The following is a 12376-nucleotide window of genomic DNA, read 5'->3' as shown; positions in this document are numbered from 1 at the left end:
AGGTGTCGATACTGTGTACCTTTGAGTACCCCCTGAAAAAAGCACCGGGTAGATCCACTGAAATAAATGAACCTTTGAAGCATGTTCATTCATTTAAATAGGCCTAGTTTTGGCTACAATCCATAGGATAATGGCTATTAGCCATGATGGTTGTGCTCTGCCTCCACAGTTGGAAGCAGCAATGCTTCTGAATACCGTTTTCTGGAAACCAAAGGAAGGGAAAGGACTTTGGCGCTCCAAATCCTGCTTGCTGCTTTCACTCAGAAGCAAGTCGCACTGTGTAAGCTGCAACCAGGAAATGATTATAGCTGCTACCCAACGATAGCTTGTTACTACAACAAAGCCCAACGTCCTCTTAGGCTGAATACAAACAAAGAGATGAGAGGACTTTGTCCTTTATCATGGAAAAGCTACAACCTAATGAATCTACGTAGTTGCGTCGTTGAAGCGAAGACGCCAAACGCTTCGCGGCCGAAGGCGGGACTCGAACTCGCAGCCTACGCTTTTCGTCAGCCGATCTCGCCGTGTCACCAGCCCAGTGCGCAGACTCAGCCGGCATGGATTCCGTCATCGCCTTCTTGGAGAATGTTTCATTATAAACAGAAGGGGCGACAGCTCGGGGTCAGAAGATAGGGGGGGGTAAATTTTAGAGGCGCGAACGCAGCTCCGACAGGCGAGCCGTCTCTCACCACAACAGTTTGAAGAGACCTTTTAAGCTTTCCGTTCCCACTATTCGGTTCCCCCCCCCCAGGTTTCATCTTTGGTATGCTCCACGAGGGCCGCGCCTGTGGGGCTCTTGCGCCCTCTGTCAATCAGAGGCGGTACGGAAGCCTGTGGGGCTCCTGTCTCCTAGGTGAGCGCGCGCAACTTCCCTCCCCTCGTCCTCGTCGCCGTCACGTGCCCCGCCCTCTCTTCTCTCAGCCGCCGCCTGGCGCTCCGTCAGCCCTGCCAACGTGGAGCCGGCTGAGGCCGAAGCGAAGGCGGAAGTGTTCTGAGGAGAGGAGGGAGGAGGAGGAGGAGACGGGGGGCCTTTAACCAGCCGCCGCAGCTGCCGCTGAAGAACCTCCGGCCATGGAGAGCTCCTTGGAGAAGGTCGGCTCTGCCTCAGAAGTGTCTCAGGCGGGGAAGGTGGAGGGCGGGGAGGGAAGCAGGGACGGGGCGGGGGTGTCTTGTGCCAAGGCGGAGGAGGAATGGTCCGCGGTGCCAGGGGTGGGGGCTGAGGAGAAATCGTGACGGGGTGGTCGCTGCTCCAGACGACGGTCCACAGTCAGCAGCCTTGCAAATGCGTGCAGAGAGGTTTATAGATATGTGTGTGTGTGTGCATATATATGTGTATACACACACATATACATGCATATATATATATAGTCATTAGAATTCCTATAACATATATACACACACACATACATACACACACACACACATATATGTATATGATATTTGTATGCAGTACATATTTGTGTAATACTTATAGTCACACATAGATACATGCTCACACATATTATGAGTGTGCGCATGCATATATTGTGTTATATGTGTGTGTGTGTGTGTGTGTGCAGAAGCATATATGTATACATATTTTATACACTTATACATGTGTGTAATATATGTATACATACATGCTTCTGCACATATATATATATATAACACAATATATGTATGCACACACATATATGTATGTATATAAAATACACACGTATGTATATAAAATCACATCTGTAAGCACGTGTGTAGAGCATATTACACACATAGCATGTGCATGTGTGTAGAATATATACGTGTATGTTATATGAGTTTGTTGACTATACACACACAAACACATTATATACAAATATATGATTTTTAAAGCAACATTTTTGATGCGCTTGGGCTGGATCCTGAGTTAGTCATGCCCATTAATTTCAGAAGGACTAAGTCTGGATACAACCATGTAACAAATGCATATGAGTATATGTACTGTTGTTAAATAGGCAGATAATAGCAACATTAATAATCATAATATTAACCATTGAAAATGATTCTTCTTAGGGTAGCAGTGGGGCATAGCTCAAGTGGTAGAAGGCCACCTCCTTGAGACTCCAGTCCCTATACTCATGGAAGTGAGCTAGTCCAACTGAAGTAAATTGCACCTACTTTTGAGTAGATGTGTCTAGGATGGCACTGTGAAAGTGGTGCTACCATTAGCATATGCATTTAATATATTTCAGGCTTTGTTTTTGAGGTTTTTAAAACCAAAAGGAGAGGAGAAAGAGGAGCCCTCATTCTTAGTGCTGAATATTGCTTGATAGGCATTTATTATATTTATCCATCTATCTGGCAAGAATTATATCTTGTCTATGTATAATACATCCAACCTAGCTTGCAGTTGAGCAGGGCTGGCCCTACCGTTAGGCAGTGTGAGGCAAAAGCCTTGCGCAACAGATGATGAAGGATGGGGAATGGACAGAGCTGCATGTGTCATGTGATCTGCCCTGCACCCTCCTAAATTAGGCTTCTGGCCTGAGGTGCAGTGGAGAAAGATGCTGTCTTGTTGCCACTGTCAAAGTGTGATTCAGCTGTTATTTTTGCCAGTTTTTGTACAATGGTAGAATGAGGTGGCATCTTGTCCTTTGCCTCAGGCGTCAAAATGTCGCAGGTAAGCCCTGCAATCCAGCTGGAAACACACAGACTTTTTAAAAAAGAAGCAGTCTCATTCACAGAAAAAGCAGGAAAAACCTTAAATGCTATTTATGTGTCACTATTTTACATATTGGCTTAAAGCGAGAGACTGTTTATGCAGGCTGTCTACCACATATTGTCTCTCACAGGAACTGCCAAAGGCCTAGATGTAATAATAGTGATGTAAGCCATCAAATAGAATATATCAAGCTCCCTTATAACTGAGGCAAATCATTGTTACGTCTGAGAATGACCTCTAAGGTTTAAGACATCAATGCCAGTTAGAATAGTGGGCAAAAAGAACTCAATTTTCTGACTCAACATCAGTTGCTTCATATACACATAAGCTGCCTGGCCACAGCTCATTGAGTTGATCTGTAAAGTCACAGGCTCAATGTCTTGCATCTCAAGTTAAATGGATGTCAGGTAGCAGGTGCTGAATGCTGATGTCAGTCACAGCAAAGCAGATAATACTTGAGTTTGACAGACCCAACATTAGGGTTCTTCATACATGCAGAAGGGCAGTGCTCAGTGGTAGAGCATCTACTTTGCATTCAGAAGGCCTCATGTTCAGTCACCAGCATCTTCAGACAGGGCTGGGAAGCAATCCTAACTTGAACCTCGGAGAACTGCTCCCAGTCAGCGCAGACGGTACTGAACTAGATAAACCAGTGATCTGATTCAGTATAAGGCAGCTTCCTACGTTCACATTACGCTGGGGTTGTGCCACGGCCCCATGGGAAGATCCAAAACCTTGGCCTCTCCCAATATAATAAACTTCGCTAGCAGGTGCTGGGAGTGGGGGAAAGCTCTTGCCTTAGTCCTTCGGAAGCCGCAGCTAGTCAGAACAGAGTGGATGGCAGAATGGTTAGGTGGGCCGATGTTCTGACGTGGTATAAGACAGCATCATACATTTTGTGAGGAATGGCTGTAGCTCCACGGATTGGCGTGTATGAGGTTGTGGGTTAAAATCATGGCATTTCCTGTAAAAAAAGATCTCCAGTAGGAGGTTCTTGGGGAGACCCTTCTTTAAACTTTGTAGAGCTGCTCCCAGTCAGAATGGATTGACAGTCTGATTCCATATTAGGCAGCTTAATATTCATATCATCATTATTTCAAGGCCCAATATATGCCTTATGGAAGAATGTGTCTCTATAAAACATAAACACACCTCTAGCTTTTTGTTCTAGTCTTACATTTATGACATGCTTGTTTTCTGTGTGCAGGGATCGTAAACTTGTGTTTGTATAAGCGCACTTAATCATATGAGCCCCTACCTGCTGTGTGAAGTAGTACAGTCATCAAACAGGTTTTCCTGCTCTTCTGTGCTTGAGAACTAGCAACAGGCAAACATAAATATCCTTTTTAAGAAGATGTGGGGGTGCTTGCAACAAACACTGGGGATATTGCATAGGATTTGGTGCAGAAGAGCAGAAGAAGAATATAATTAGTTTTTTGCTTCCCCTTTTAATTGCCCTTTCCCTGCTTATAACTAAGAGGGTAAAATATGTATGTATTTATAACTATAAAGTTTAAGTTGCCTCCTTTTTTAGTGGGGAGTTAGTTTCATACTTATTTCTCCCCTTCTTTATTTTTTTTATTTTTTTAAATGTGGGTAGGTGAAGGGGGGAATACTATTTTTTACTCTGAGGCACCCAAGTGTGTTCATTAGAAGAGGAGAATGGAATTTAAAACAGGGGAGGTAAAACTCTTCCATCCCAAGGACCATATACCCTCATGGGGAACGTTCCAGGGCCACATGGGCAGGGTGAGAGACCACTGTGGCTGGAACACTGGATGTGACTCCTACTTTCGTATGGTAGGCTACATTCCAGCTATTCAAAAGTCAGAGGTTTCTACACACAAGCACACATCCTCTAACCAGGCAAGCAAGAAACACAGGCAAAACACATTATTGCAAGGCAAAAGCATGCAAGAAGGCCATGGAACAGGGCCACTGTTGGCTGTCCCCTGGGGAGAGTGGGCATGACCTGGAGAGGACTGCAGACTCTGCAAAATCCCAGGGGCTGAACAGAGACAATTGGAGGGCCACATTTTCCTCTTAGGCCTGAGGTTCCCTGACCCCTGCTTTAAAAAGTACCCCTGTTAGAACTCAGAAGTTTCTGTCGCCTTGTTTTGTGAGTCATTCTTTAGAAATATGTTTCTGGGGCAGCTTCTTGCTAACACAATAAACCCGTGGAAACAAGAGCAGCTGTTGGATTGTGGCAGAAACCAGTTCAGCATGTCACCAGGGAACTGGAGGAAATAATTGTACTTGTTCATCCAGGCATCCTTACTGTTTTTCTGCAATATTTCTCACTCATGTTTGTGTGGCTATATATAGAATAGATAATCTTACATACTGTAGGCAAGCAGAGAAAATTCAGGTGTTGTACCTAGTGTGGTGTTCTAAGGCAGGATTTAAAAGATGCTGCTGATTTTTATTTCCAAAGCCACATGAGGGACCTTGGTGCTCATCACACATTTTGCTCTCTTTAACATATGCACAAACACCCATAAAAAGCTTGCACTTGCTGCACTTGTGTTTCTGGGCCAGGTTCAATGGTATTGCATTAATTTGTAATGATAACATCTTCAGGCACACTTTGGGGGAAGACTGTTCATAGTCCTCCATGAGCTATGCACAGGGTTGAACTGCATGCTGTTTACAAATCTACACTCAAAGTGAACTACAGATCAATGAGAGATACTATCTTAAAAGTCTTAAAATTGGCCAGCATGAGTGAGAAAAAAACCTGGTTCTAAGGCCTAAGCAACCACCAAATGCTCCACAAGTTAAAACCGTGAAGGTAGAATATATTTTTATTTATATAGAGAACTTGCTATTTATATAGAGAACTTGCTATTTATATAGAGAACTTGCTATTTATATAGAGAACTTGCTATTAATAATTTGTTCCAAGTCGGACACTCTTGCTGATCTATTGCAAGTGAGCTAAAGATCCATCTTCTTCCTGCCCTAAAGTAGTGAACGTTCAGACAATTACATTCAGGGTCTCCTATGTTTTAACAGCTTTTGGAGTGACTCTGTTTGAAAGCCGTTTGGACCAAAGAATAACAGAAATGTGACCGTAGTTCTTGATTCTGAAGGATTAGAGATACTTCAGGAGTACTCAGTTTAAGAAATGAAAATTCATTTACCAGTTGATATAGTGGGATATTTCCCCCATTAACATTAGGTCTGTTACCTGCTTAAATAATTCTTGGTACGTCCAATGGGTTGATCTAAAGTTACATACGTGTAAAAGCCATCATGCTGAAGATAAAAGCATACTTCTATGTTTATTTGGGGGGGATATGGAGCAGCTCTAATTAACAGGAAGTGACTTGTCATTATGGAATCAAGATTTCAAACAAACTTGTTTATCCACATTTGCAGAGGCCAAGGTTCTTTGGTGGGGTGGGTAGCAAGTCAGCATGCCCTCTACTGCCACTGCTGATGCCTTTCTTAGCTGGTGCAATTCTAAGCATATCCTATTTCAGTGCAGAATTCCTGAATGTCTAGTGGGGGATGGGACACTCCTGGTGGGTGAATTGCAGGGACCGCAGCCATGGACAGCTGAGTTAGGTAGGGTAATGCCACAAGTCTGTTGCCCAGAAGCCCCCAAAACCATAGAGCTGGATCCCCTGAAATTGATGGAGTGGGTGGCAATGCATTGCTGGGACATCACACCCTTTGCAGGCATAGTCATGGAACCCACTGAGCAGTAGGTCTCTAGGAAGCTGTTACTGTGCCATCCAGTCTACTAACTCAGCAACAGCATCCCCGTAGTTGTGTTGCTTGCCCACTTTTTATATATTTAGGATATTTGTAGCCTGCTTTTCAATATATGCAAAATTCCACAGCAGTTGAGTTGACAATAAAACATGGGTTGGCTGAGGAGATGTGAGTGGCTGCTCTGTCCTCCCATCCACCAATAATGTATGTGTGAACACAGACATACAATTTTACTCCACAGGGAGTGACATACTGAAGGCATTATTGTCTGAAACTTACTATCTTGACCAGGGGTCAGCAAACTTTTTCAGCAGGGGGCCGGTCCACTGTCCCTCAGACCTTGTGGGGGGCCGGACTATATTTTTTTGGGGGGGAATGAACAAATTCCTATGCCCCACAAATAACCCAGAGATGCATTTTAAATAAAAGCGCACATTCTACTCATGTAAAAACACGCTGATTCCCGGACCGTCCGCGGGCCGGATTTAAAAGGCGATTGGGCTGCATCCGGCCCCCGGGCCTTAGTTTGGGGACCCCTGATCTTGACCGTGTGTATGTTTGAGAAATTTGTTTTTTAAAAAAATGAATTGAATTTGCCGTTCTGTCCTGACCACCCAAATCAGTATGGCTGATGGAGGGTGGGGGACCTTTGAGGTATCTTCCCTTTAATAATAATAAAAGTTCAAATCTCCATTGGTCCAAATGAATTAATCCATCTTAGGACATTTTCTCCTATAAGGAAACTGGTGTGTTTTCACAGCACTTGCTGTCTCAGGGGAAAAAATGCTTTGATGTCATAGCTTGAGACTCTTTCTGGGGTTTTTCTTTCTGTTATTCCCACAACATCCTGATAGTTTTTGCTGAAAAAAGCTGGTGAATGATTATTTTTATAAAAACTACTCTGTGTAACAAGGAAGTAGAAGCAAGTATATTGAAATAGGAGTACATTTGTAAATACGTTTTTTAAAAAAAATAAGGAATTGTTTTAGTGTGTGTATGTGTGTATATAAGAAGGGGACTTATACTAATTTATCTTAAAAATATCAGGATGTTGTAATAACAAAAAGAGCCTCAAACCATGGCATCAAAGCATTTAACAATAAATAAAAATCTCAGAGGAATTTGTATAAAACTAATGTATGACAGTCACACACATACAGTTTCTTGTCCTGCACAAACACACAACACACACACAGAAACAGCGACTACTTGCAACTGTACTTTGTAAAATATGCCTGTGCAGAATTACCTATAGGCATATTGCATTCTAATTCCTACATTGAAGAGCTTTCTGTATAGAACTTTGTGATAAGTGAAGCAGACTTGAGTTGAAAACAAAACTTGTCTGGCTAGATTGCAAACCAGCTAGTTGGTATCTTTCCGGCATTCTCAGCATAGGAGACGGGGTGTTAAAAGAGCAGAATGGAGATCCCCTGTGGATTTGATGGGTGAAATGAAAAAAGAGGTAATGCATTGCTACTTCCACATATTTTGCTCTTAAGGAAAGCATATGGCTGTATAAAGTCTTTTACGGGATAGTGAATGGAAGAGGAAGCTTCAGGAGGAATAATGAGGAAAGGGGACTGTGAGAACAGGTTGATTGTTGGACTCTTAGCTTTATATGCTATTTATTTGTATTTTTATCCCATTCTTCCTCCAAAGCGGTTGATCTTTGGACTTAACTTACATGCTATCTATTTGTATTTTTATCTCATCCTTCCTCCAAAGAGCTCAGGGCAGCATGCATGGCTCTCTCACATTAACTTTGTGAGGTAGGTTTGGCTGAGAGATAGTGTCTGGTCCACAGTCACTCAGTGAGCTTCATGGCTGAGTTGCCCTGATTCTAGTCTTGACTCTCAGGACACTTGCAAATATTCAAATTGCAGTCTCTCACTAAGAACCATTATACAGCAATCAACCCAGGTTTACCACCAAGCATGCACAAGTGTTTTCAGACACCTGTTGTGTTGCAGTCTTACTTCACATTTTGCAGTGAGAACATTTTTAATGTGTAAGGTGTACATCTACAATATGTACTATATTGAAAGGTCCTACGAATCACCCCAGGTAAATGATTGTCATGGTTGTCTGGCTGCTGCTGCTGCTGCTTCTGCTGCTTCTTGTTGTTAGGTAGATCACTGGCTAATGGTCTAAGTTAGGTGTTTGATGTTTACTTAATGTGAGCTCATGAATGATTAGGAAATACTGTAGCTGGGAGATTTCCATTGAGAATTAATCAGAGCTTTGGGGAAAAAATGGCACCTACATTTATAGAAAGGGCTGATAGGGGTATGTGCATTTGTATGTGGGCAGGTCACACCCACAATATGCATTTAAAGTACAGTACATTTCTTCCCCGAAAGAATCTGGAGAGCTGTAGGTTGTTACGGGTGCTGGGAATTGTAGTACTCTGTGGGGCAAACTGCAGCCCTCAGGATTCTTTGGAGGAAGTCATGTGCTTTAAACTGTATGGTGTTAAAGTGATCAGAGAGCAGGTGAGAGATGGATGAAAGACTGGAAGTGTCTTCAGGTGCAGAGTGCCTCCCTATGGTGATCTTACATGAGGCAGCACTGGGGTGGGGAAACTTCTCTGGCCCATGGCCCAGATCTCAATCTCCCTGATCACTAGCAGGCCAAATTTGGCAGGTGGGTATGGTTGTCTACCTGTCAGTCACCTGATGTCTGGACTTCTAAACACAATGCAGGGCTTTCAAACAGCCTTTTGTAAACATTCCCGTACTCTTGTGGGAACTTTGGAGATATGTACAAAGGGCTTTCAAATAGCCCCCATAATGCTGCTTCAGACTTCATCATAAAGACTGTTTGAAAGGCTCCCACTGCACTTTGAAGTCCTGAAAACTGGGGTTTCAAATCACAGCGCTGGGAGGGACATTCTGTTTCTAATGAAAGGAAACTGCTTCACCCTACTTGAGCAAGGCACATTCCTACTTCTCATCAGCTGGTGGGTGGGTGGGAGAACACCTTGCTCCAGCAAAGGAATAATTGGGAGGTCACTTTAAGCTCCCACTTTTTTCTTTGAAACCACACCTACTTATTTACACGTGATGTCATACATGTCAGGTAAAAGACAGATAGGTGTGGCTTCCTGAAAATGGCCTGAAGTAACAGACCTACTCCCTTGCAGGTGTGCATGCCACTTGTTTCTTTGTATGTTCCACCTGTATATTTGCATATCCCCAGTTCTATCTCCTTTCAGTGAAAGCACTGCTCCCCTGAAACTTCTCACTGCTCTTAATCCCATTTTCTTTTTCATTCTTTGAGGCCAACATGGCAACAGTTTGTTTCAGAGTGTGCACATGCATGCTTATATTTCATGCTTTATTTTCCATAAAGGCTTTTGTTCGTAATATCCTTAATGTAAAACTTTTTTTTTGTAATCAAACCATGCTATTGTTTTCATCATTTAGATGACTTCAGGATTCTGGGGCAGGTTGTATTTTAAGGCATTGCACATAGCCTTTGAATATTTTATCAAGTTGGAAAACTGGTAGAAGTTGATGTAAGGTTTTGCCAGTGGTACTACCAAAAGGTTTTCAAAGATGACAGTGTAAAAAGGTGTGGTCAGTGGTGCAATCTTCTACATTTTTACTCTTGATGTCAATCTCATTGTGTTTATTGAGGCTTCTAGATACTGCAACCTTAGCATATGTGTATAAATACCTGAAAATATACAGTTTATACATAGCTGTCAACTTTTCCCTTTTCTTGTGAGGAATCCTATTCGGAATAAGGGAATTTCCCTTAAAAAAAGGAAAAAGTTGACAGCTATGATTTTATAGCATTCTTGCTTTTGGTTGGCTGTGGTGTAAGATTGCTGGACTAGATGGACTGTGGTTCCAAGGTTGCTCTTATGCTCTTCATTTGTGCAGTTGTCTAAAACCCAGTCCCATGATCTGCTCCAGATGCTGAACAGTTGGTAAAGCAACTTGAACTGCATGTTGCACAGGCTTGTTCAGTGGAAATGGGAGCACCAGAAAGTTAGGAACTCCAAGTAAATAGACTCTCTGGTTTTTACCTTGAAACTGAGCCCACAAGGAATCATTCTCACATCAGTGATTGATCATCTGGTGAGAGGAGCACTTGCAAGCAGGGAGAAATTAATTTGGATCCTTTGGGAGTTCTGCCTTCCACTTGGAGTATCTTGATAATAGATGCCTACAGACCATTGGGAATAAACTTCCTAGAACTTCTGCAACCAAGCAATGCATTGCAGCATCTGTAAAATGCTATCTCTCTGCTGTCATTTTAAAAACTGGATTAAAACACTAGAACTAAGGAAGAAATTTGCCACTGTGCCAATCATATGAGGAAAGAGGAGGCACACCATTTGTTCAAGCTTATGTTTGGCTTCCTGACTGCCTTATCTGATTAGTATATTACAATTGTTGACTCGGCTCTCCCTTTTCATATATGTGCAAAGGTTGCTACAGGTTCACCTTCAGGTGTCTCAGGTACCACACACCACCTGCTAATCTGAAGTACACACAATAATTAGGCGGATGTGTTACCATGGCTTCATTTTAACTTCTGTGTGCAATCATATTCACTTTCGGACTGTTTCCCTTACAGTGCATTGTTGTATTGTAGAACATTTTTCTCATTTTGGATATTTTCTTTTCCGGAGCACCAGGCCACATAACAAATGTAAAAGTATGCTTCCGACACTTGGAACCAATTTGTACATTATGAATTGGCCCTGTATGAATAGGCATTCTCACAAATGGCTTGCTCACATGAATGGTGGAAACACTGAAGAGGAACTTAAGGAACTTGCAGCAGCAGCAGCAGCTTGTATAACTGAGTTGTACTCCAGCAACATCCAGAGGACCACAGTTTCCCCATCCTTGTTCTATAAATGAGGGTTTCCAATCCCCAGCATACCTTGCTCATGGAAGCCATTGTTGCATCTTTTGTGAGTGAGCTTCTTTGGTACTGCAATGCTCCTGCAAATAAACCATTTATGTGAGCAGATACTCATTCATCAGAACATCCACAGCCTAATAGAGGTCATGGCTCAGGGGTAGAACACATGCTTTGTTTGCCAAAGGTCCTAGGTTCAATCAGTGGCATTTCAGTGCAGGGCTGGGAAAATAGACTTGCCTGAAACCCACTCCCAGTCAACAGAAGATGGTTATGAGCTTGATGGACCAATGTTCTGACTCTTTATATGGCAACTTCCTGTAGCGAGGACAACCAGTCACTAAAGAACTTTGTTTTTCATTTCTGGACAGAAGAAACTTCCTTGAATGGAAAAAAAGGATGTTGGATTTGTAGGCCTGAGCTTTTCAGACTTTTGGAGGACAGGCATCTCAAAGAGCCTCTGCCTGAGTGGCCACCAAGGCATGTAATTCTTGGAAGTAGAAGTGGGCTTGTATGGCTTTGGCTTTGTTCAGATGTAATAGAATTCCATGGTTCCCTGTGGTGAGGTCCTGTTATCACAAGCCTTGGGCTCAGGTGCTCCTCCTTCACACACAAGGGGAGAGAATTAACCATTTTACTATCTCAGAACATTTATGCAATTAATGCTGTTGGCTTGATTTATGCCATATTGGTGTGTTAAAAAGCTAACATAAATATTATTATTTTAATAACAGATGGTTGACCCTACCTTAGCAGAAATGGGAAAGAATCTTAATGAGGCTATGAAGATGTTGGAAGACAATCAAAGGTATCTACTAATAGCAGCCTTGAAGAACATTCAGGAGTGTTAGAAAGACATCATTGTTGATAAGTTTTCTGCTCAATCCAGAAGAGCCTATTGTTGTAGTTGCAATAACAAAATCCCCTTTTGATTTTGTAATGAACAATTAGATTTGTCATTGAAGGACAGCAGTCATGCTCCCCTGACCATGTCCCGTAATTTGGGTAAGGGGCAAGATAGACATTGCATTCCTAACTCTTCACACAACCTGGAAGCAGCTCCAAAGGATGGGGGAATTTTCATTGGGACCACAGCAT

At 42.6% G+C, this 12376-nt stretch overlaps 1 protein-coding gene across 1 annotated transcript in view; it reads left to right on the top strand.

Annotated features, from left to right (window-relative positions):
• Positions 1 to 839: 839 nt before the first annotated feature.
• The window catches only part of PDXDC1 (pyridoxal dependent decarboxylase domain containing 1), a 39280-nt gene continuing 27743 nt past the window's right edge, over positions 840 to 12376 (top strand). The window contains exons 1-2 of the mRNA XM_033168102.1: positions 840 to 1092; positions 12013 to 12086. Of these exons, the coding sequence (XP_033023993.1) occupies positions 1072 to 1092; positions 12013 to 12086 (95 nt within the window). The 5' untranslated portion in view covers positions 840 to 1071. The remainder of the gene's footprint in view (positions 1093 to 12012; positions 12087 to 12376) is intronic.

This window comes from Lacerta agilis, chromosome 13 (genome assembly GCF_009819535.1).
Source record: "Lacerta agilis isolate rLacAgi1 chromosome 13, rLacAgi1.pri, whole genome shotgun sequence".
NCBI lineage: Eukaryota > Metazoa > Chordata > Lepidosauria > Squamata > Lacertidae > Lacerta > Lacerta agilis.
This window is presented reverse-complemented; position numbering and strand designations above follow the sequence as displayed.